General features: G+C 37.0%; 2 protein-coding genes across 2 annotated transcripts in view; one reads left to right on the forward strand and one right to left on the reverse strand.

Annotated features, from left to right (window-relative positions):
* neil1 (nei-like DNA glycosylase 1) overlaps positions 1 to 4270 on the forward strand; it is a 6816-nt gene extending 2546 nt beyond the window's left edge. Inside the window, exons 2-8 of the mRNA XM_015400758.1 lie at positions 45 to 179; positions 267 to 360; positions 446 to 567; positions 646 to 673; positions 3645 to 3715; positions 3781 to 3976; positions 4073 to 4270. Coding sequence (XP_015256244.1) covers positions 45 to 179; positions 267 to 360; positions 446 to 567; positions 646 to 673; positions 3645 to 3715; positions 3781 to 3976; positions 4073 to 4119 — 693 coding nt within the window. The 3' untranslated portion in view covers positions 4120 to 4270. The remainder of the gene's footprint in view (positions 1 to 44; positions 180 to 266; positions 361 to 445; positions 568 to 645; positions 674 to 3644; positions 3716 to 3780; positions 3977 to 4072) is intronic.
* Positions 4228 to 14966, reverse strand: man2c1 (mannosidase, alpha, class 2C, member 1). The gene is made up of 26 exons (XM_015400762.1): positions 14792 to 14966; positions 13738 to 13863; positions 13513 to 13636; positions 13341 to 13411; positions 12212 to 12389; positions 11924 to 12113; positions 10753 to 10859; positions 10552 to 10662; positions 9522 to 9614; positions 9292 to 9408; positions 9107 to 9202; positions 8866 to 9011; positions 8540 to 8663; positions 8203 to 8324; positions 8015 to 8100; positions 7790 to 7936; positions 7637 to 7716; positions 7459 to 7553; positions 7281 to 7385; positions 7031 to 7187; positions 6802 to 6945; positions 6618 to 6727; positions 6454 to 6533; positions 6238 to 6380; positions 4472 to 4575; positions 4228 to 4397 (listed from the first exon to the last, which is right to left on the reverse strand). The coding sequence occupies exons 1-26, from the start codon at positions 14890 to 14892 to the stop codon at positions 4286 to 4288; spliced, it is 3069 nt and encodes a 1022-aa protein (XP_015256248.1). The 5' UTR covers positions 14893 to 14966; the 3' UTR covers positions 4228 to 4285.
* Positions 14967 to 21325: the final 6359 nt, after the last annotated feature.

A 21325-nucleotide genomic window follows, 5' to 3' on the forward strand; every position in this document is an offset into this window, starting at 1 on the left:
CAGCTTATATCAGTGTGTGAAAGAGTTCTGTTTGTCAAACAAAGCGCCGTTTTTTTCCTTTTTGTCTTAGGTTGAATATCCCACCATTTCTGTGTGCACGGGATGCACTGGAAGGCCTTGAGTTGGAGGATGAATTTGAGAACAAGAAGCCTTTGAAAAAGGAGCCTACAAAGACAGAGGTAAAAGGGAGGAAAAAAGCCTGCCTCTTTCCTCCAAACAAACTTCAGCATTGTTTATTCTTACATTATATTTATTCTGCCTGAAAGATCCCAGACAGAGCTAAAATGAAAGGGAAAACACAGGGAATGGGTGACCTGCTCAGACTCTGTCATACAGTTCCTTTAGAGGTGGTCAGCCTAGGTGGGTCCCATTTAATTTCCTATTAATTTCCTCTGCTTAAAACCCTGATTAAACCCTTAATGAATGAGAAATGTTGTTTTATTAGGTGGTAAGGGCTACGACCCTGAGAAGGTGGACTACTCTGCCTTCCAGGCGTGGCTGCAGTGTTACTATGTGGATGGAATGAAATCAGTTCGGGACCACAATGGCAGAACAATGTGGTTTAAAGTGAGTAAATAAAACAAATCTCTAATCTATTTTTAAGTATCTACTGATAATAAAAGTAAAGATTCTAATTTGTTCCAGGGAGACCCAGGGCCTATGGCACCCAAAGGTAAGTAAACTGCATGCATGAGCAAACCCTGTAGGAAAGGAGTATTTTGGCTTAGTTAAACATATATCAAAAAGATAAATGGAGCAATTATTGGAAAAATTCTCTTAATTTCATCACTGAAAAAAATATGGAAAGTTTCATTTCCAAAATCACCTTGTACCTTTCTGATTATTAGAATGAGTCTGCAGTTACAAGTGTACCGGTTGAGTGACAGGAAACACGGGCTGATGGCTAATAATTTGCACAAATCAGGCAGACACCTGAAGCTCTCGTCACAAATTCCAAAACATGACAGATTTGCATGTTTCTCTCAAGTGCATTTGACAAAATACTGTATGTTTTTTAAATTCTATGAGCAGGGCTGTCTTATCTCACAAAGGATTGTGGGAGTTCATATAGATCCTATAAAGCAGGCATCCCCAAAGTTGGTCTCGAGGGCTGCTGTCCTACAGGTTTTAGAGGTTTCCCTGCTCCAGTACAGCTGATTTACATTGATAGTTGATTAACAATCTTTTGCTGAACTGCATCATCAGAATCAGCTGTGCTAAAGCAGAGAAACCTCTAAAACCTGCAGAACAGCGGCCCTCGAGGACCGACTTTGGGGATGCCTGCTATAAAGCAACTTGAGGAGGTCCTTCTGTGAAATGAACTATTGATAAGAAGCCTTCTGCTCCCTCTTCTACCTCCTTCCTTACTGACAGCCCTATTCGCACAGCTCTTATCATGGTAACCAATGACAGAATCAATCGTTGGATTAAGTGTCCTTACTGATTTGCCCCATTCCGATCGAGCCATGGCCTTAACTTTGCAATATTATTATGAAAACACTCCCAAAAGGGGAATTCAGCGTCCCTCTAAATAAGAGGTCACAGATTAGCAGACTGCTGTCTGGATCCAGATCCACCTGCTGGCTACTCCAGACCCAATCTCATTTAAAACATCTATAAATTACCGCATGTTGTCCATCGACATTGTCTAACTTTACATCCAGCACTTCTCCCGTTAATATGAAAGCCTTCCGGAGCATCCAGGACCAGGCCACATGTGATACAAATTAGCCAATGAGCTGTGTTAGTCTGGGTCACTGCTGCCAGCCACTTTTATACAGATCATGCAAACCTGTGGCAAGTCAGGCAATGGGAAAGAAGGAGAATATGATGACAAAAAGAAAGCAGAAAAAGTGTGGACTGTTGGTAGAACTCTGAACTGGTGAAAGAAAAGTGAAATGGCGTGCTCTAAGATGACCCTGCACATTTTGAGTACGTCTGGCTCAACCTGCTGCTGTAAAGCAGGATTCTCCACCATGAACAGAATCAATAATAAGTATTGATCCAGGCTCCCAAATGAGCACCTCGATATGTGCTTGACGATGGCTTTTTAGCCAATCAGGTTTAAAGCCTTGAAGGTCAGCCTAAAGCTCACTTCTCTTATTAAGCCATAAAAAAGAAAAAAAACAAAAACAAATGGTCAGGTCAGGTGTTTTATAAAATATGTGAATCAGGAAATTGTCTATATACCAAACTGAACGATTGTTGTTCTCTAATTTGAAAAACACTTTAGATTTTAAAATGGGAAAATGTTCTATTTTATATTTTTTTTATTTAAAAAGTCAATTTATAACATGGATGTATAAAAACCTAATTTTATTTCAGTCTTAAATTCTGTTTAAAATAACAGATTATAATTAGAAATGTCACCTTTACTGGTTGTTGATTTTCTTTATTTGGATCCTGCTGATTTTTAATTGGTTACCCCTGGTGTAAATCTTCTGGTCTTAAACTTAAGAGCATCTACACGCAGAACCTCGAAGATGGTAAAACAGGAACATCTAGGTTCCTCTGAATGTCATCAAAAAAAATAAATGATTTCAGCTAATTATCTCAAGAAGGTAAACACACAGAGATCATTAAAAGTGTTTTGTTTGTTAATGGTTTTCTTTCTCTGATCGTTATAATATCAAATAAAGCCAAACAATGCACAAAGAAACAATTGGTAATCCAGAGATGTCAGCCTCCTCAGTAAAGTGAATGGCATCAATTGAAGTTGGAGCTACATTAGCACTAAATTGCTGCCTCATTGCAGTCTGGAAAGGAGGCAATTAGTCTGTGGCTCAGCAGAGTCATCAGAGAAGTGCTGTGCTGACTTTGGAGCAGCTGGCATGACTCCTGTATTCTTCAGTGACTGAGAGAAATTCAGCCTTCACCTTCAGTAGATTGGATTCGGTGCCTCTTCACTCTCTGTCTAGAATCTGAGACCTTGATTTGCTCCACAGAACAATGCATTCTTTCTTTGTATAAACCTGTGTCTGGTTGCTCCCGAAATTCAGACTCAAGCTGCAGTCTGTTTCTTTTGATTGTTCAAGGTCCTTTGTAGGCTGTAATTTCATTGTTTACATTCATTGTTCAACCACTTTAACGTTCACTCTTATCTGGCTGCATGAAGGACAGATTGCAATTATTTATTTTCCAGTAAACACTGAGGTAGACGCCTGCTTTTTTTCCATCATTTGGGATAGTAGTTTTAAAAAGAAGTATTTCTTTAGGACGACGCTGAAGACTTTTAAACATGAGAGAGAGAAAATCTTGACAGAAGGAAAATGAACTCACTAACACAACCTCCAAACAGGACCTCAGGCATGAAAAGTAAAAACAAGAAATTGTTGCATAACAGGACGCCACCCTGCAAAGCTTATCTGTCGTCTGCAGCAGAAGTTTGGAACTAAGGGAAATCCTTTTTCGAAAGTAAAATCTGTGCTTAAGAGATTATAAAAATGTTTCCGATAATTGATTTCTTCCGGACAGTAAGCTATTTATTTTTTAAATGTGCGGTCACATTATGTGTTTTACAAATCCAGAATGCTCTAGCATATAAGCAAAAATATTTTTGTAACATCTATAATTGCTGGATATCACAAAGGTGTAAGTGAGCTTCAAGTTTTTGTTTTAACCAGCTCTTTGTTTCACCTCACCAGACTCAAAATCACCCAAGGCAAAAAAGAGGGCAAAGAAAGGCGATGACCATGATTATACAGCCAAGAAAAAGGTAAGTTGTTTTTATTAGACAAAATTTAAAGTGTATAGCTTTTAGTAACCCAATATTTGTTTCAGGTGACCAAAAGTGTGATGGAGAGCACAATGAAAAGGAGGGCGGTGAAAAAGGAAATGCCAAAAAAGGAAACTGTACATGTGAAGGACACTGTATCAAAGAAAGGAAATGCCGAAAAGAAGCAGGAAGGTATCCAACAGAGGAAAACCAGAGAAAGCACACGCGAAAGGAAAAGCAGCAGTGCACAACCTCCTGGAGGTAAACACCTGAGAAAATATCAACTAATATAAAAAAGATTAGTTTTAGTAAAATACTGTAGTGTGTGAAAACTACTCTCCATACTTGTTTTTGCAGGCAGAGAGACACGAAGTGGGAGAGCAACCAGAAAAAACAGCAAATAAAGTTTCAATCAAACCGATCCACGAAGGAATTTTACTCTTCAAAAATGTTTTTTTTTTAAACCAAATAAACCTTTTTTACAAAAGCATTTATTTATTGCAAAGTTGTCACATCATTCTACACCAAATATGTCCAATTTCTAAACCCTGAATCATTGGTGGACAGCAATCACAAACTGATCTGAAGTGTCACAATTTGAAAGGGTTGGAAGGTCAGAGAGATCCCCTCAGATGTGATGCGTGCTGGCCGGGTGGGGTCTTTCCTCTCCAAGAAATCGCAACTGAAAGAAATAGCTTTGTTCTTAGAAAAAATGCAAGTAGAATCATAATGTGAGATAAAAATAGAAGCACTTACTGCCAGGCTTCCTTCACTGGAAAGTGGCTTCGCAGAATCGCACTAACGCTGCTCCCATGCGACTCGTAAAGACGAAGGATAAGTTTACCTTTTCCATCCTCTGCCTAGTAAGGAAAATTACACTTAAAAGGCATTTAATCATATTTATACTCCTTTATATAACCTCTAACGGCATTTTTATCACCCTGAGAGACACTACAGAGTACAACTAATTGCTGAAATACAATTACATGTGTTTTTAAGGTGTGTCGAGCAGCTTTGCAAAAAAATAAAATAAAACACAGACTGACTAGATGAATCGGGATCCCTTTTAGAGTCTCCTCCCAAATTCTTGACTAAAAAGACCTGGAGTTTAAACTGAGCAAATAGAACATAGATAGGAATCCTTAGCCAGAGGTATTTCAGTATAATCAGCTTAATAGCCATTTTCAAAGCATTGGACTGATTGACTTTATTGATCTCACAATGGAGAAATGTACTCATTACATCGGCTCAAAATGTGCATGGGGGTATATACAGGATACAAAGTGCATCCATATATATTATATATATATATATATATATATATATATATATATATATTTTAGCTGAAGTCTCTTATTTCCCATTCCTTATTGCCCATGGTATTAAATGGGTGTTTTTATATATATATATATATATATATATATATATATATATATATATATATATATATATATATATATATAGTAATTGCACTGGGTATAAAATATAAAAAACAAAAAAATGTTGACAAGTATTTCAGAAACAAGAGGGCCGGTTTCTTTTATGTATCATAAAAGATTTTTACACTATAGGACTGAATTACTGGTTTATATGAGGTCCATTATTGCCTCTAAATTTTACTGCTTTACATTTGAAGTTGGAGATATTAACAGATTGAAATTAAGAGCGTTTTCACCACCTGGTCTTAAAATCCCATGTAGTGGCACCACAGGTAAGATTTGGTTATTTTGTTAATCTCATCATGCAAAATAGTTTAGTAAACATTTTTATACAGTTTTTAAAAATAAAGGGATTTTTGTTTTTTTCATTGAACCTGATTAGCAATTCTTACTGGCTTGAGAGAGAAAGTGAGACATTTTTTTCTGAATGCCTTTTCCAAACAGCTTTAAAAGTTTACTTTTATTCTAATCTGCAGGTACTAAATATGACCAGTGCTCTCTGCTGGATTTGAGGCACAATACAAATTGAAATTCTCAAACTTTAGCTGTAAAAAATGACTTTCCTCTTAGATAAAAGATTGTTTGGAGTATCTGAATAAAGTATCTCCCACTGAAACCGGGGCCCTCTGCTGCTCCTCCACAGTAACTATGGTCTAATAACTCTTCACATAGCCTTTCAGCTAAGGCTACAGTTAAGTTAAACTCTCTCCACTTCTAAATGACTATAAAATTCTCAAATTTTGAATCACTAAGAAACCTTTCAGGCCTTTACAGAGTTAACTTTATACAGAGGTTGAATTACATGCAGACTGACTAATCAATATGTAAGGGATTTATGGAGGCAGGCGGCAATAAAGGGGGCTGATCTTAAATTCTTGCCCATATTTTCAGATCTAAATTTAATAGAAGTTTTTTTTAAATTGTGCATCCTTTTCCTTCCAACTCACAATTGTGCCCGATATTGTGTTGGTCTATCACAGGAGATCCTTAATCATCAAAGTTTGTGGTTTTAAAAGCTGGTGCCATGTTCCCCAGTCTCAACAGATTTCACATAAAACTGAGCATGGCTTGTAAATGCAATACCTGTTTGATTGTCTCCAGTACAATTGCTAACGGACTGACTGAGAAGGCACTCCAGGGTACAGAGTCAGGACGGCACTGGATCGGCCTCAGAGGGTAGTTTAGGTTATAAGCACACTGAATGACAGAAGCATCCTGGAAGGATGCTAAAAGATAACATAAATATGTGTTTAATGAGTCTGTCTAGCTTGTAACAGATCAAAACCAAACCAACCCTACGTGAGTGGGGCATGATGGCGTAGGTGAACTGATGATTCCCCATGTCGGCAGTAGTATCTGGGGCCTTCGGTGATCTCAGGCTGAAGGATCATAAAAATGAAAATTACAAACAGAAATCTGACCAAGATGGTGTTTCATGTATTCTAGGAACAGGAAAAGCTTACAGGGACAGAGTCATTGTGTTTTTATGGATGGAATAACCGTATTTACAGTCATTCAGAAGCGCCACGCCAAAGTTGTGCTCAGACAGATCTGCCCATTTGTGACCCCAAACCTTAGTCAGAAAACACAGTAAAAAAAAGTCCCAAAGCTGTTAAAGAAGAGGAATTGCTGAGTAACACTTCGTACCTCAAACCTTGCCCAGTCCCACGACGTGTTCCAGTGCGTGGGTCTCTGCAGATGACCAAACTGAATCTCATACGTAGCAGTCGGGCTTCGTACTCCCACAGGAAACTCAACTTTGAGAAACTTGTGGGATTCTTCCCACTGAACCTTAAAAATCACACAGATGGATTTTTTGTTTCTTTCATAAATAAACAGAGTAAAATCACAAAAGCTATGTTAGATCTCAGAGTACCTTTGTGTTGAACTTAATGTAGGGACACAAGGCATCCATGATGATCTCCTGTGTGACAGTGCTTTTATCACTGATCCTCAGGGTGAAGCTGACGCTGCCTCTGACCCCCCCTGAGGACACCACCTGGACAGGCTGCACCACCTCCAGTACCGGCTTCCTGAGGAGTACTTTTTATTGGTTTTCATTTTTATCCCTTTTCTAAACCAATAAATAATGTGTGTAATAATGACTAATGTGTGAATAATGAGACCTTGTCTGAAGATGGTAGTCCATCACATCCCAGGCATCCCAGTACAGCGGCACATCATCAAATATGACAAACTGGTTTCCAACGCAGCCATCAGATATTGTTTCCCTAAGAGTCAGAAGTAATTATTAGATAGGCCACCAGATGACGTTAAAATAATTTACTTTTGCTCTAACTTCACCTATTTGCACTTATTAAGTGGAGGGAAGCCAGTGTGCCATCTTTGCAGATGACTGCCTGTAAAATGCCATTCCCCATGAGGACAGTACCGTCAGCCTGTAAACAAAAAAAAAAAAAAAAGCTCAGCTATGAAAATAAAATTTGAACAGCACTGGTATAAATTTCTTTGACTCAAATACCTGAAGAGCGACAGAGACTGGGGTCTCAGGCTGTGTCGCTTTAACTGGAGCCAAACCAACACTGGGAGCTTGAACCAGAGCTGGAGAACCGCAGAGCATGACGTTACCATTCAACCGAAACATCCCCAATATTAAGGATAGTATGGAGCTTACCTAGCTCAGGTTTGCCTGTGACGTCTGCAACCTGAATGACTTCACATCTCTCCCAGGGCAGAGAGTTGAAGACCCCCGGAGAGCCGCCCTTTGTCTCCAAGGCTTCAAATGCGTCCCGCAGGAGAACACCTCCATCGTTTCTGATATCTGAAACAGGATGTAGAAATATTATGCCCAAGAAAGGGCTTCATTTCAAACTGAAAGCTGCTATCCAAAACACCTTACCTTTATAATAATTAAGAGCATCTTCCACAACCATCTGTATGCAGCTACCAGGAATGACATCATGGAACTGGTTCAAAAGGAGCAGCCTGTAAAACAGTGGGTAGGGGTGGGACAATAAAACATAAAAAAAAAACAACAACCAGTGTTTTTTATCATTTTTCTGACTGAGCTTTTCTTTCCATTTTTACCTCCAGAGTTGCTGCAGTTTTTCTGCAGGGTACAGAAACGTCCTGTTTCTGCAGAGGGCCAAACTGCAGGCTGCCTCGACATCATGAAGCAGAGCCTCACACTGGCGATTCTCTCGTTTAATCTGCAGATAATAAAGACAGGCTAGAAGCACACACACACAGCGGGGCAGTTTTTAACTTGCATGCAAGATTCAGCTAACAGATTCATTAGCTTTGATGCAGAAATGCTTCGGACTATTTTTTCCAACTGCAGGATAATGTCATCAAGGTTTAGACTCAAAGACTCTTCCGTCTGCAAAAGGATAATAAAAATAAAAGCTTTGTGGTCTGGCACTACCTGGGCCTGTGTGGTGTAGGTCCCATTGTGCAGCTCCAGAAAGAGCTCTCCGGACCAAGTACACAAAAGGCCTGAGTCAGCTTGAAGCTCTGAGAAAAGCTTTGTAGGACTGGACATCTGGACCCTGGGAAAGGCCACAGCAGGACATGAGATGAGTAATACAGCCTCATACGTAAATTTAATTCACTATAACTTAACATGACGACATTTGCAGACAATTACATTTGTCAGACATGCCTCATATCCTCGTATAAACACCACCCTCCTGATCTGGGCCCAGTTGCTGTAAATTACAACATTGATGTAAAATAAATACACAGACCCACCTGGGAAGTCCATCTGTGTCCCGGACAAGGCGGAGCCTGTCTAGCATCAGCTGTGTAGGGCCGCCGCCCCCATCTCCGAAACCAAACAATGCCGCGCTGTGATTGGCACGCCCTTTATCTTTGTTATTCTTCACAGTTTTCACTAGCTATGGGTGGAGAAAAGCACATAAGTGAGTTTTAGACATCCTCCACCCACTGTCAGCATTAGTTATACCTTTATACACTGTATTATTTCTCTCACATCTTCAATCTTTCCTTTCATTTCATACGAATTTCCTGGTGGGAAGTGAGTCAAAACTTTGGAGCCATCCAGACCTTCCCAGAAAAATGTGTTGTGCTTTTGAAGATGAAAGTAAAACAAAAAAACAGTAAAGTCACTCTGATAAAAATGTAACCGTAACTGTAAACCATATGCGAAGTACGTACAGGAAAGGTATTGACCAAATTCCAGCTCAGTTTCTGCGTCAGAAAATTGGAAATACCACATTGCTGCATGATTTGTGGCAGCTGGGCAGAATAGCCAAACGTATCTGGAAGCCAAAACTGCAGAACATTGAGCAGATATGATAACTTATTAATAAAAACATTAATAATGATGATTATCAACATGTTTAACAGGGGTCGCATTAAGTGTTAGTATTTTTGAAGAATTCTACCTCTTTGCAATAGACTCCAAACTCCTGATTAAAGAAGCGTTGGCCTTCCAGGAACTGACGAACCATGGACTCACCTGAGGGCAAATTGCCATCCTTCAAGAAAAATACAGAACTGTCAGTAGACTTTAATTTGAAAGGTCACGTATCATCATATCATAGGGCCAAAACCTAAGAGTCTTAAAAGTGGGAAGCTTCAATTAATCAAACATGGATGAAATCTTTGGAAATAAAAACATGTAACACGGCAAAAATTGTTAACCGGTGCAAAGTCAACAACCAGACCAGGAAGGTGACTGAAGCTGTTAAAATAATGCTGACTTTTATCAACTGAAAGTTGCATGATTGCTGTTTTTTCTTGGTTTTTTTCTTGGTTTTTCTTAGGCCTGATTGCTGATGTTGGCTGAGTATAATGATTACTCATATGTCCTGTCCCTCAACCTGCAACTTTATCTTTAGTCTTTAAGCTGCAGACAATCTCAAAGATAGTTTTACTGCTACATTATTGATGTGCATTTATACAATCAAAAAGAAATTTGCATGCTGATTTTCTGACCGTGGGGATCAGAGTAACAGAGCTTTTCAGAATTTTGCAAGAATCTTTTCTCACAAGCTGTCATTATGCTGTGTGGTGAAGTCAAGGCCTACTAAGTTCATGAAAGCCTACTATTAAATCCCTCCAAAGAGTGAGTTCATGTTCAAAATGTTGTCGCTTTTTTATTTGTCTAATGTAATAATTTTATCTTAACTGAATCTTTTTATAATGGAGAACCATTATAATTAGGAGAAATAAGGGCTTGAAAACATTGTTCTGTGTGTAATTAATCCAATAATGTGTCTCAATTAGTGAACTGAGTTATTAAAATAAATTCACTTTTAATTAGTTGATTGGGTTAATAGATAACATAAGTATTGTGATTTATAACCCTGGAAACAGCTGAAAATTAGAGATCTTAGGTTAATGAACGGGTTAAACTGAAGCAGCTAATTTTAAAATGCCTACTACTGTTTGGTTCTGTGAGGTTAGGTTTACCATTTCCACCCATGTTCCTCCAACTGGAATGAACTGGCCTTTCTTCACATAGTCCTGAATTTTGGAGTAAAGTCCTGGATACCAGCTCTTTACCCAGTGGAACTGCTGGGCCTGAGGCAAAGAAAAGGGGGAAAACTGGAGTCAATCACATATATAAGGAACATTAAAAAAAAATTAATACATTTTTTAGCTAGAACCAACCTGAGAACAAGTGAAGACAAACTCTGGGTCCTTCTCCATTAAGCCGATGGCCGTCACCCAGCTTCGGCCACATTTCCGAATGGTCTCCTCGTAAGGCCAGAGCCAGGCTAAGAACACGGAAACACAAATATTAGAATTCATTCACTGGAAATCTGCATTTTCTGTTAGATTTTATATACAAAGAAAATAAAATAAAGCATTTTAGTATAGGAAAAAAAAAGATTCACGAGACAAAACATAAATTTAGATAAAGCAATGTTTTAGTACACAACTTTAGAACACTTTGTATTCAGTTAGAATAAACAATATGTTAATAAAAGTAAATGTTAATAAAAAGGTACATAATAATGATTGTTCATACATATAAAATGTTTTTTTAATCTAACATAATACAAATTATAGCTTTAAAATTATCCTTAAAAATGTACAGGTGAAGCTCAGTTAATTCAAATTATGTTAAAAGTATATTTATATGAAATTTTAATCTGAAACCGATGAATATTTTAATTTATTGAAATGTATATTTGTAAAAAATATCAACTAATGTATGTTTCAAGAAATCACAAGAGTTTTGTGTTTAAACAGAGCCTCCAGGAAATGTTATCTTATTGAAGTAAGGCAGAGAAAGCATTGTTAAAGAAAAAAAAAGTATTTTAGCAACTTGGGAATGATTTCTCAACATAACAATGAATACTATAATTTTTTGTTTTAGTATAGTAAAGTATGGCTTTGTTAAAATATTCTAACACACCTCTGTGTGCAGGTAAAGCCTTGTAAAGCAATAAAAAAAAGGTTATCTTGAGTTGCACAACAGGGTGTTAAACAGCCGTATATGCTTCTGCAGCAAAACTTTCTGCAAAGTTTGCAAATACTACAGTGAACACAGCATATTCTTTCATTGAGCAAATGCAAAAGAAATAAACTGTAGCTTAAAGAAAGGGAGTATTTTTTCAGATGGAAAGAGTTTGACCTAAACAGAGTTTTTAGCCTATTCTTGATTACATCTTGTATTAAGTGAGTTTAAAAGCTTCCTTACTTCTGAAAAAAATGACATAGTACCTTTTTTTTTTTTTAGAAAATGTGGTTAAACCAAAAAGATTGACAGCAGTAGGTCAGAACAATTTCACTGGATTGTTTGAAAAGTAATAGGAGAGATTCAATAAATAAAGACCTGAATCTATGTGGCAGTGACCCATAGCGTGGACAGTGTGCTGGCTTTCTCCGTTCCGCTGGTTAAAGAACTTGTGGGCCAGACTGTGAGCTTTGGAGAAGGAGCTGGGATCAAACGGGTCACAGAGGTTCACCATCTCATTAGCAGTGAAGAGCGCCTGGTAGCCCCGCTGCTCCCCCTCGCCTAACTCCTGTTTAAAAGATGCCCAGAATTTCAGGTTACTCCTTATAAAGCATCATCTCCTCATCTTACTGATAAATGATCACACATTGTTTTACGTTATGGTACCTTGACAATGTCAACAAGCATCTCAAACTCAGTCAACAGCTTCTGCACATCCCGGTTGAATATTACCAACTCTGCTTTCTGTACAGAAAACATCCTGCTTGGGTCAGGAGCTGCAATCATGGATCCTTGACCAGCGCCGAAAAGCCCATTACAGGCTACTTCCACATACAGGCTGATGCTTTTTAGGAAAGATGGGGATATGAAATAAGTCAAATAATTGCAGAAAAAAAGTACTTCCAGCAAGTTCAGTCTATTTATACAGCACATTTCAGTAGAAAGACAATTCAAAGTGCTGTACATAATGGGAAAACAGACTGGGCAAAAGTAGATTTCAAGACAATAAATTAAGATAAAACATTTGTTATGAAGGAAAGTTGGAATAGAAACTTAAACTAATAATGTTTAGATAACACAGTCAAAGGCCACTCTCAACAAATTAAACAACACAGGGTTTCATGACTTTTACAGTTTTCTAGGACTTTGTTTCAGATTAGTGGAGCATTTAAACTAAAAGCTGCTTCTCAATGTTTTGTTCCGGGTTTGCAGAGTAGATTAGAGCCAGACGATCTGAAAGGTCTGGATGGTTGATACCCTGACTAATGAGCTAAGATATTCAATAATTTAAAGACTGATAAAATTATTTGAAAGTCTTTTATCTGATATGCAGAGAACCAGGATAACAAGTTCCGAATTGGGCTGATGTGCTCCACTTTCTCAATATGAATAGTGAGGAATTGGGCAGCATTATTCTAGACCAACTGCTGATGTCTGACTGACATCTAGAAAGACCCGAGTAGACTCTGCAGCAGTAATCGATTCTACTACAGCGGAAGGCATGAAATTGTTTCTCAAGGTCCAGCTGAGATATAAGTCCTTTATTCCTGGACATGTTATAATGCAATACTTCAAAATACGCATTAAAAAAAGCTGATGGAAACGCACCTACTGTCTTTATGTGCCTCTGAATTTCTGGGTCTGAGTCCGTCACTACACCTATCTGTTGAGTCTGTTTGGTTGTTTCTAATTGCTTTGGACGATGCTGTGCTTTTTACTTTTAAATGCTCTTCCTTTAATACAAAATATATTGCCATAGTTTTGTTTTGATTCAGCAGAAGATAATTGTACTGACCTGTGGGGCTCCTCATCTTTCAAACAGTAAGACAAGACGTAACTTGTCTTTTCACCCTCTTTAGTTAATCCCTGTAAGTACAAATGGTGTTTCATACATGATATATACACACACACATATACATATATATATATATATATATATATATATACACACACAATATACACATTACCTGAACTGGCTCCCCATCTCTCCAAACCATTCCTTCCCCATCGCTCTCCCAAAGCAGATGAACCTCTTTCCCTCTCCAGGATTCAGGGATTGTCAGGGACACTTTAAACCAGCAAGTCCACCATCTTAAAAAGCATTCAAATTTTATTTAGTTCTGGATTTACAGAGTTTAAAAGATTATACTCTAAAAAGAAACTAAAAGGAACTCAGTGTATGCATCACTTACGTAGGTCCAAATGTATCACCGACTTTATAAGGTACAAAGTTCTGCTTGGAGGCCTCGGCAAAGGGGATTCTTCTCTGAGACAGGAAGAAGCTGATGGCTTCCAGCGCACAAGATTCACCATACAGCCTGTAAATATATAATAATATTATATAAATAATATAATTCATAAAATAAAAGCACAATACACTATAGAGGTGTGTCAAAGTATTCCTACAATCTTTTCATTTTACTGTTTGTGACATTGCAAGCAAAAAACTCCATATACATTTGATAAAGATTTGATAAAAAGTACTACATTTCTTTTTTTACAGAAAGCAATACTGGGAAGCATGCATTTTTTTCCCACTCACTCAGACACTATAACTTAAAGTCAAATCACTTTAAAATTTGCATTATTAAATCTAAATGTCTGAAAAGAACACTGTTTAATTCATAATTCTAAAAAAATGTATGAATGAAAACCTATTAAGGACTAGCAACCCACACCCTCACCCCCTCCAAAAAAAAAAGGAAACAAATAGGGGACTGTGAGTTGCTCTACTGAGACCAAATGTGAAATGTATAATTAATATGCAAGACTTGGCAAAAAACAAACGCTGAATATTCACTGGGTGAACCATCTCCATAGTGAAAGCATGGAGGAGGTAGTATCATGCTGTGTGAATTTTCTTCACCAGAAACTGGGAAACTGGAACCTGACTGAGAATGACCCAATGTGCAGAGCTGATAAGAGTTCTAAAAAGTCCTGCAGCTAAAGCTCCAGTATAAGGAGGTTCTTTGGATATGCAACCTGCAGGTGACTCTATGTAAACAAATGCTTAAAAACAAACATCTACAACTACTGTTTTAGATATATGTATATAGCCAAAATATTTTTGTTGTGTGGAGTACTTACACTGATTTCTCACAACAACAACAAAAGCTATATTTCTAAGATGTATTTTTATTATGAGGTCTAGGAGATGTAAAAACGTCCAAGTCTCTATACATAAACAGACTGTTGTGATTATGCACTGACAGTTTGCGCCGTGCAGCTCAATGAACAAAGCCTTACCGTCCTCTCAGGTTGCAGTCAGTGAAATAAACATCAGATATAAACTTCTCTGCTCTCTCCAAGAGAGTGCGCCTGTTCTTCAGCACAGGCTGGTGATACATGACGAGAAAAAGCTAAAACCAGCCAGGAAAGTAAATACCGGTAACCAGCAACTGCTTGGGTTGTAGGACGTGGACCACTTAGGCTGACGCAGAACCCGGAAGTAAAAAAACAGATTTTATTCTTGCAATTGAAAATAGTCACCGCTTGATGTCAGTATTGTGTAATTAACAAAACCAGTTGTGTATTTTTTCCCCCACATGCATAAAACGTACTACGAAAGAGGATTAGGGCCACTGACAAAATAAAAAAAGTTTTCTTTTATTTCAGTTTAATATGGGAAAGAACTCAGAATTCTGAGAAAAAGGTCAGAATTAAAAAAAAAGTCAGAATTCTGAGATTAAAGTCAGAATTCTGAGAGTTAAATAAGAATTTTGAGAAAAAATTCAGAATTCTGACAAAACAGTCAGAATTCTGAGGGGAAAAAAGTCCCATATTAATGTGAAATACATAAAAAAAAAAAACAGTTCAGCTTTTTAATTTTTTTTGATGGCCCTAATCCTCTTCCGTAAAAAAAACGGAGGTTGAGGTCGAGAAAGTAATTTGTTTTGTTAAACTTCTCTTTTTGTTTGTTTTAAAAATACTCTAATATACGGATAATCAAATGTTTCGTGTACATTTCTAAAACAGCTCTCTGTGTGCAATGCTAAATTTAATTACTGAGTAAAAATTTCAGTATAGAGAAGAAAAGAAATCTGTGAAAAACACGTTTAATTTGAAAAGATGTTAAGATTTTATTTTTTACATTATTTTATTTTTTTAATCTTCTCACAGACTCACATAAAAAACCCTGCTTTTTACAGCAACCACAGAAATTTTTCAAGTAACAAATAGATCTTGACATATGTCATGACACATGACAGATAAATATGGAAGCACGATATTAACAATGATGTGTTGGGAAGAGCAGAGAAAACACAACTGCTGAATGATGCTTTGCAAAAAAAACAAATTAAAAAGAAACAAATACTCAGTGCACTATGTGAAGAATTCAATGCTTATTTTATCAAATTATCCCTTCATATTACATATCAGTAAAATATCTGAAACTTGTTAAATGAAAACAAAGGTTTAACATTATGTCTCCAAGGGTCTGACTGTGCAAGCTACTGAGAAGCTCTGTAATGTGCTCAGAGGTTAGTCTTGTGATCAGACAGGGGTTAATAGTCAGCCCACATGCAGCCTGAAAACACAAAGGCCTTTTTTCCCCCTCAGCATTATTCACAGGGAAGGAGCTGTGTTTGTATGGAGCTGAGAACCCTTTTATTATAAAATCCGTATAGCAGTTCTAAGTACAGGGTTGGTGGAAATGTGGCGCAGCCCATCCCTCTCAGGCCATGTCTGCCGACTCCTATTCCTCTATTGTTTGGCTTGTGGTTAGGCTTTCCACCATGTCGGGACAGCCCTGTGGAATACATGTCTTGATCTGACTTGATTTGAGAACGTCACCAGTTCAGCTACGGCCTAACTCCACTTGCCTGGAAGCTTCTGTGTGGCACCTCTTTTCAGAATCCAGTCATACTGCGTCACACAAATGGAGTTGTATTTGCATGGACAGTTTTGCCCCTTTCAACAGGGAAGAAATCATGCAATGTAAAACATACAGCATTGAGACCAAACATGTTCTGCACTACAAAAAATTCTATCTCTATTTAATTTGTTCTTGAACTGAGGAGATAAGCAAGACATTTTGCAAATGGAACAAGATTATTTACATATAAAATGAGAAAAAACAGCTACATTGTCAAGTGTTGTTCAATTGTTCAAGTGCATAATATCCAATTGTCTTACTTTAAGAGTGGATATACTCATTCCATTGGCAAACCATCTTATTAACCTGCTCAAATTAAGGGTAAATACACTTAATTTATGAAATTTTGTCTTATTTTTAGATCTTTTTTGCAGTGTGTCTGCACGTCACAGCTAAGCAAGACATGACTAAGGCTTGAAGGGGAGAAAAGAATCTCCCCGAAATCCTTTACTCAATGCAGAGATAATTATATGAAGTTGCATGCATGTATAGGTTTTTAAAACAAGCCATAAACAACTTCAATAAAACTAAAGGGATTACAAGAAGAGACAAGAGGATTCATTGATGACAGATGCTAGACTCTTGAGCCACACTCGTCTCTGTCTCCAATGTTGGACACGACACTCTTGCTTTTATTGTGGTCGCCTGCAGATCTGAGAACATTTAAAACAGAGATAAAAAATATATGTATATAAAATGAAAGGCATTACTTTTCCATCAAGACAATGTTTAGTATACAACATATATTCAATCCACTTGGGTGTATTTCTGTTTTGTCTTTTTAACCTTCATCAGTGTATCTTGTTAGTATTTAATTTAATTTTTTTTTTTTTTTTTTACAAAAAATGCATAAAGAGACAAAAACACTTTTGTTTCAGTGAAAAATATGGTCCCAAACTGATCTAATTTTTTTTTTTAAATATATAGCCTAAAATAAGTATTTTAATAAATGTTCACCTAGTTTAACAAGCATATCCTAATTGAACAGAGGTCGTTTGATACCAACAGTGTCACATACAAAAAAATACAAAAAACAAAACAAAAAACAGTAAGCAACTCAGATGAAGGATAATTGAAGATATGTTTCATGAGATGGCTATAGATATATTTCCAGTTTGCCCAAACTACCATTAAGAATTGAAAGAAGCCCTTTAAATCTGCCTCAGACGGACTGTTTTCACTAACCAAACAGGCAAAATGCAGACTGGTGAAAGAAACCACCTGTGAAGAAATGAAAAGCCTACAGGGCTCAGATTAAGAGGCCTCTGCATACAAAATCCATTACCCAAGTTCTACATGGAGAGAAATTATATTTAGGAATGTTGAAAAGTTTTCATATGAAATAGCTCTACAAATTAATCCCAAATAATGTTGGTGATTTCAAGGTTAATATTCTAATGTCTGATGAGACAAAAAAGACACATTCATCTAAAGCATCATGATTTGAAGCACCAGTCTGTAGACCTGCTAGTCGGTGGTAGATCGTACACAGCTTGTAAATGTGAGGGAAACATGAATGCAGAATAAATGTTCAAATCCAGCAGGATAATCTAAGTCTGCAATCTACATAAGAGATCTGTTTTCAGTTCCATTCATAATATCCATAATTCGCAAGAAATATCTTGTCAAGGCACCTATCAAGAAGAAAACAGGTATAATTTATTTCCACTTACACAGTGAATACAATTAATATCAATCAAATTCAGATTTAATGACACACAATCTAACCTTATCTTTACTATACTATAAAACAGTCTGTTTTAAATTATATTGCCAGTTGGAAGCTGAAAACAACTGACAGCATCAGTATTTTGTCTTTAGCTTGAAGGGAAACTGGAAAGAAAAGGCTGCTTTTTAATAGAAAGAGACCTCCAGACAAAACAAACAAAAAAAAAAACAACGAAAAAAAAAAAACAGCATCAGTGTGAACTGTTATCTTCTGCAAATGAATAAGGGAAAATAGAAACACAAAAAAAAAACCAGAATGCTGGTCAAGGTACACCTTGAACAGAAGTTAAACTAAAGATGTTTGGGGTAACAAAGTTATGATAATGAAAACAGAGGAGATATATTAAGTCACAGCTTAGTTCCTTTAATGGCTCAAAGCTGTTTTTAAGGAGTTGTACAGCCATTTGTATCCATAGAATATAAATGGTACCAGAGTGGTTTCCGGTCAGCTGATGGCCTTCTCGGGGAGCATGATATTTAAGAGATTTTCCAGTCTGATGTTAAAATCTTACACAGCAACAAAACAGCCCTTTTAAAAGGTTTTATAGTTATATTTTTAACTATAGACTGGGGAGTGCAATTTTCTTGTCCTGTTGGATTTAATTTCTGTACTCAATACAGAGGTCTACAAAATATTACTCTGTTCTGTTGGTCAGTTGATCAGCTGCTCCTATCAGCAGCTGTTGTTATTTTGATGTGGCAGGTTCTAAAATGAGAAATGGGACGACTCTGTACTCTACATTACTTTCTGACTTTAAACTCCTATTACAACTCATTTCTTTGCCTTGGCCTTTGACACCAAGCGAGATGATGTTGGCATTAGCATCTGCTTATTTTTATTAGTATTTTAGCACATGGTTGGTAATTTACTTTAATTATACTGTATTTTATTTTTGTGTGCTTTTATTGGCCTTTGTAGTGTTTCAAATGTTGTTATGCATTCTGTTACAGCACCTTGGTATTTTGTATTCTGCTCAGCACTTTCGTCGCTTTGGTCATCAAAAGTACTTTATAAATACAGTGAAGTTTGATGCGATTGGAACCGAGAGACGTAATGTTTATCACCTCAATCAGGGAGGAGATAGAGTAAGCAGTGTAACATGGGGGCAGGCAAAATTTCAGAGGAAATCAGGCCAATAGAGATTTGACTTTAGGATTTGATGCTTACAGTTTCCATGGTATTCCTTAGGATTGATGTGGTTGTAAAGGGAGATCTACTGTATTAAATAACTAAGGCAATAGTGATTATTGGCCTCCGATGGACTGGCGACCTGTCCAAGGTGTACCCCGCCTCTCACCCATAGACAGCGTGACAGAAAATGGTTGATTATTGATCCACTTCTGAAGTATGCCACTAACCAGCACATGGATTGATCTTACAGCAAAATTTGTATCTACCTTTCCAGGTTTGGCTAAATTATGGCCGTAATCAACAAAAATTATGAGACTAGATAGAATAGCTTTCGTTTGTTTTCTGTTTTTTTCCAAGAACCAAGATGGCAGCAGTGGCTGAAGTCAAGATGCTGTTACACAGCTGAGTCCCTAAACAAGGCAGAAACAGCCCCCCTTAAGGTGTGTTCACACAAAAGCGTAACCTGCGAAAATTTCACCAAGTTCGTCTGCTTTTGCTCGGCTTGAAATTCAACTGGCCAGCAAAAACGAAAGCCTTTCGGTGGGTGAAAGTCTCCTACATCATGCAGTCTGTTGGTCGCTGGTTTCACCTCTTCATTTACAAAGTGACTGGCAGTGTTTTTTTTTTTTTACTTCAGAATGTTGAACAAAGCTGGAAGAACTATTATGGTGAATACCAACACCTCCCTCATATGTTAGTGTTAGATTACTTAATCAGTTCTTGGGGAAGTCAGGTCTGAGAAATAGCATTAAATTATATTTAGGGGTTTGTAAGAGCAAACCCAAGTCTGTTAATCTTTTCATCTTCTGAAAAACAAATCAAATCAAATTAAACGAAGATCTAAAGCCTGGCTAAACATAGTGTGGCAAAGGATCCTCACAGAACTATTTTGAAATATGTTTTTTGTTCAATTGTCTGTCCTTCTCTTTTAGTCAATCAGTTTTTCAGTGTAGACTTTAAGTTTTATGGAAAAACCTTCAGGACAAAGTGAGCTAAATGCAAAGAGAAGCAGCAAAACATTAATTACAGTAGTGAGTATCTGCCTCATTACAGTTAATAATCTTGTTACCTGTTTATGAGAAAAGATCAACATTTTTTTTCCTTCAAAAACCTTTCTGCATGTGGATGAGAGCTTTGTAAGAACGAGAAAGTGTATTTAAAAAAATATCTGTACATTTCAGTTTCATAGTTTATGAACAAACAATTACAATAGACATAATAATGGCAGACCAGGATGAAAACAAAAGACATGATGAAAATTGGTTTATTGATAAACAGATTCTCCTGGAAGTTAAAAAAAATCAAATTGGGAAATATTCAGAATAAAATAAACACAAATCCAAGAAAGAAAAAACAAATCTGACAAGGTATGGCTAAAACTGAGTTGCTTCAATATTGGGAAGGATGATTGTTTAATTGAACAATGTTGGCTCTAATAAATAAATTGCAAAACAGGTAAAGCAATTTGACCCAGCATTAACTAACTCGACAATCCAACTAGAAACAGCAGCTACACATGATCTAAAAAAGAAACTACACAGACTGTTTCAACAGGAATTTAACAGCTTTCTGTGGCTTCAGATTTAGGACTTTTCAGCTTCTCTGTAATTAAATATAACATTTGACATTAATCTCTGCAGTTGATCTTTAAATAATTAAAGCCAACAGCCTTTGGTGAAAGAACCTTGATAGTTACATAACAGCAAAATAACATCCAGATAAATTAGCTGCAAAGACAATTCTGGAGAAAAATTAGTCTGGGACGACTTGAGGTGAATTTAATAAAAATGTGAGGTATTCATCATATTTTTGTTTCAATAACTACTTAATGGTGTGTTCACACCAAATGCGTTTCAGCCACCAAAGCATCTGATTTAGATGCAAAGTTAATCTCAAGTCTCAGTCAAGCCTCAATCCTATTGTCCCATACCTCTGTTCTTAAGCCAAGCAAAAGGTCAATTCTCTTATAAAATGAACACGTTTCCATATTTTAATACTGTATTGCTTTAGGTTTAAGAAACTAAATAAAAGCTGTTTGACCTGT

Source organism: Cyprinodon variegatus, unplaced genomic scaffold (genome assembly GCF_000732505.1).
Source record: "Cyprinodon variegatus isolate N-32 unplaced genomic scaffold, C_variegatus-1.0 Scaffold1144, whole genome shotgun sequence".
Taxonomy (NCBI): domain Eukaryota; kingdom Metazoa; phylum Chordata; class Actinopteri; order Cyprinodontiformes; family Cyprinodontidae; genus Cyprinodon; species Cyprinodon variegatus.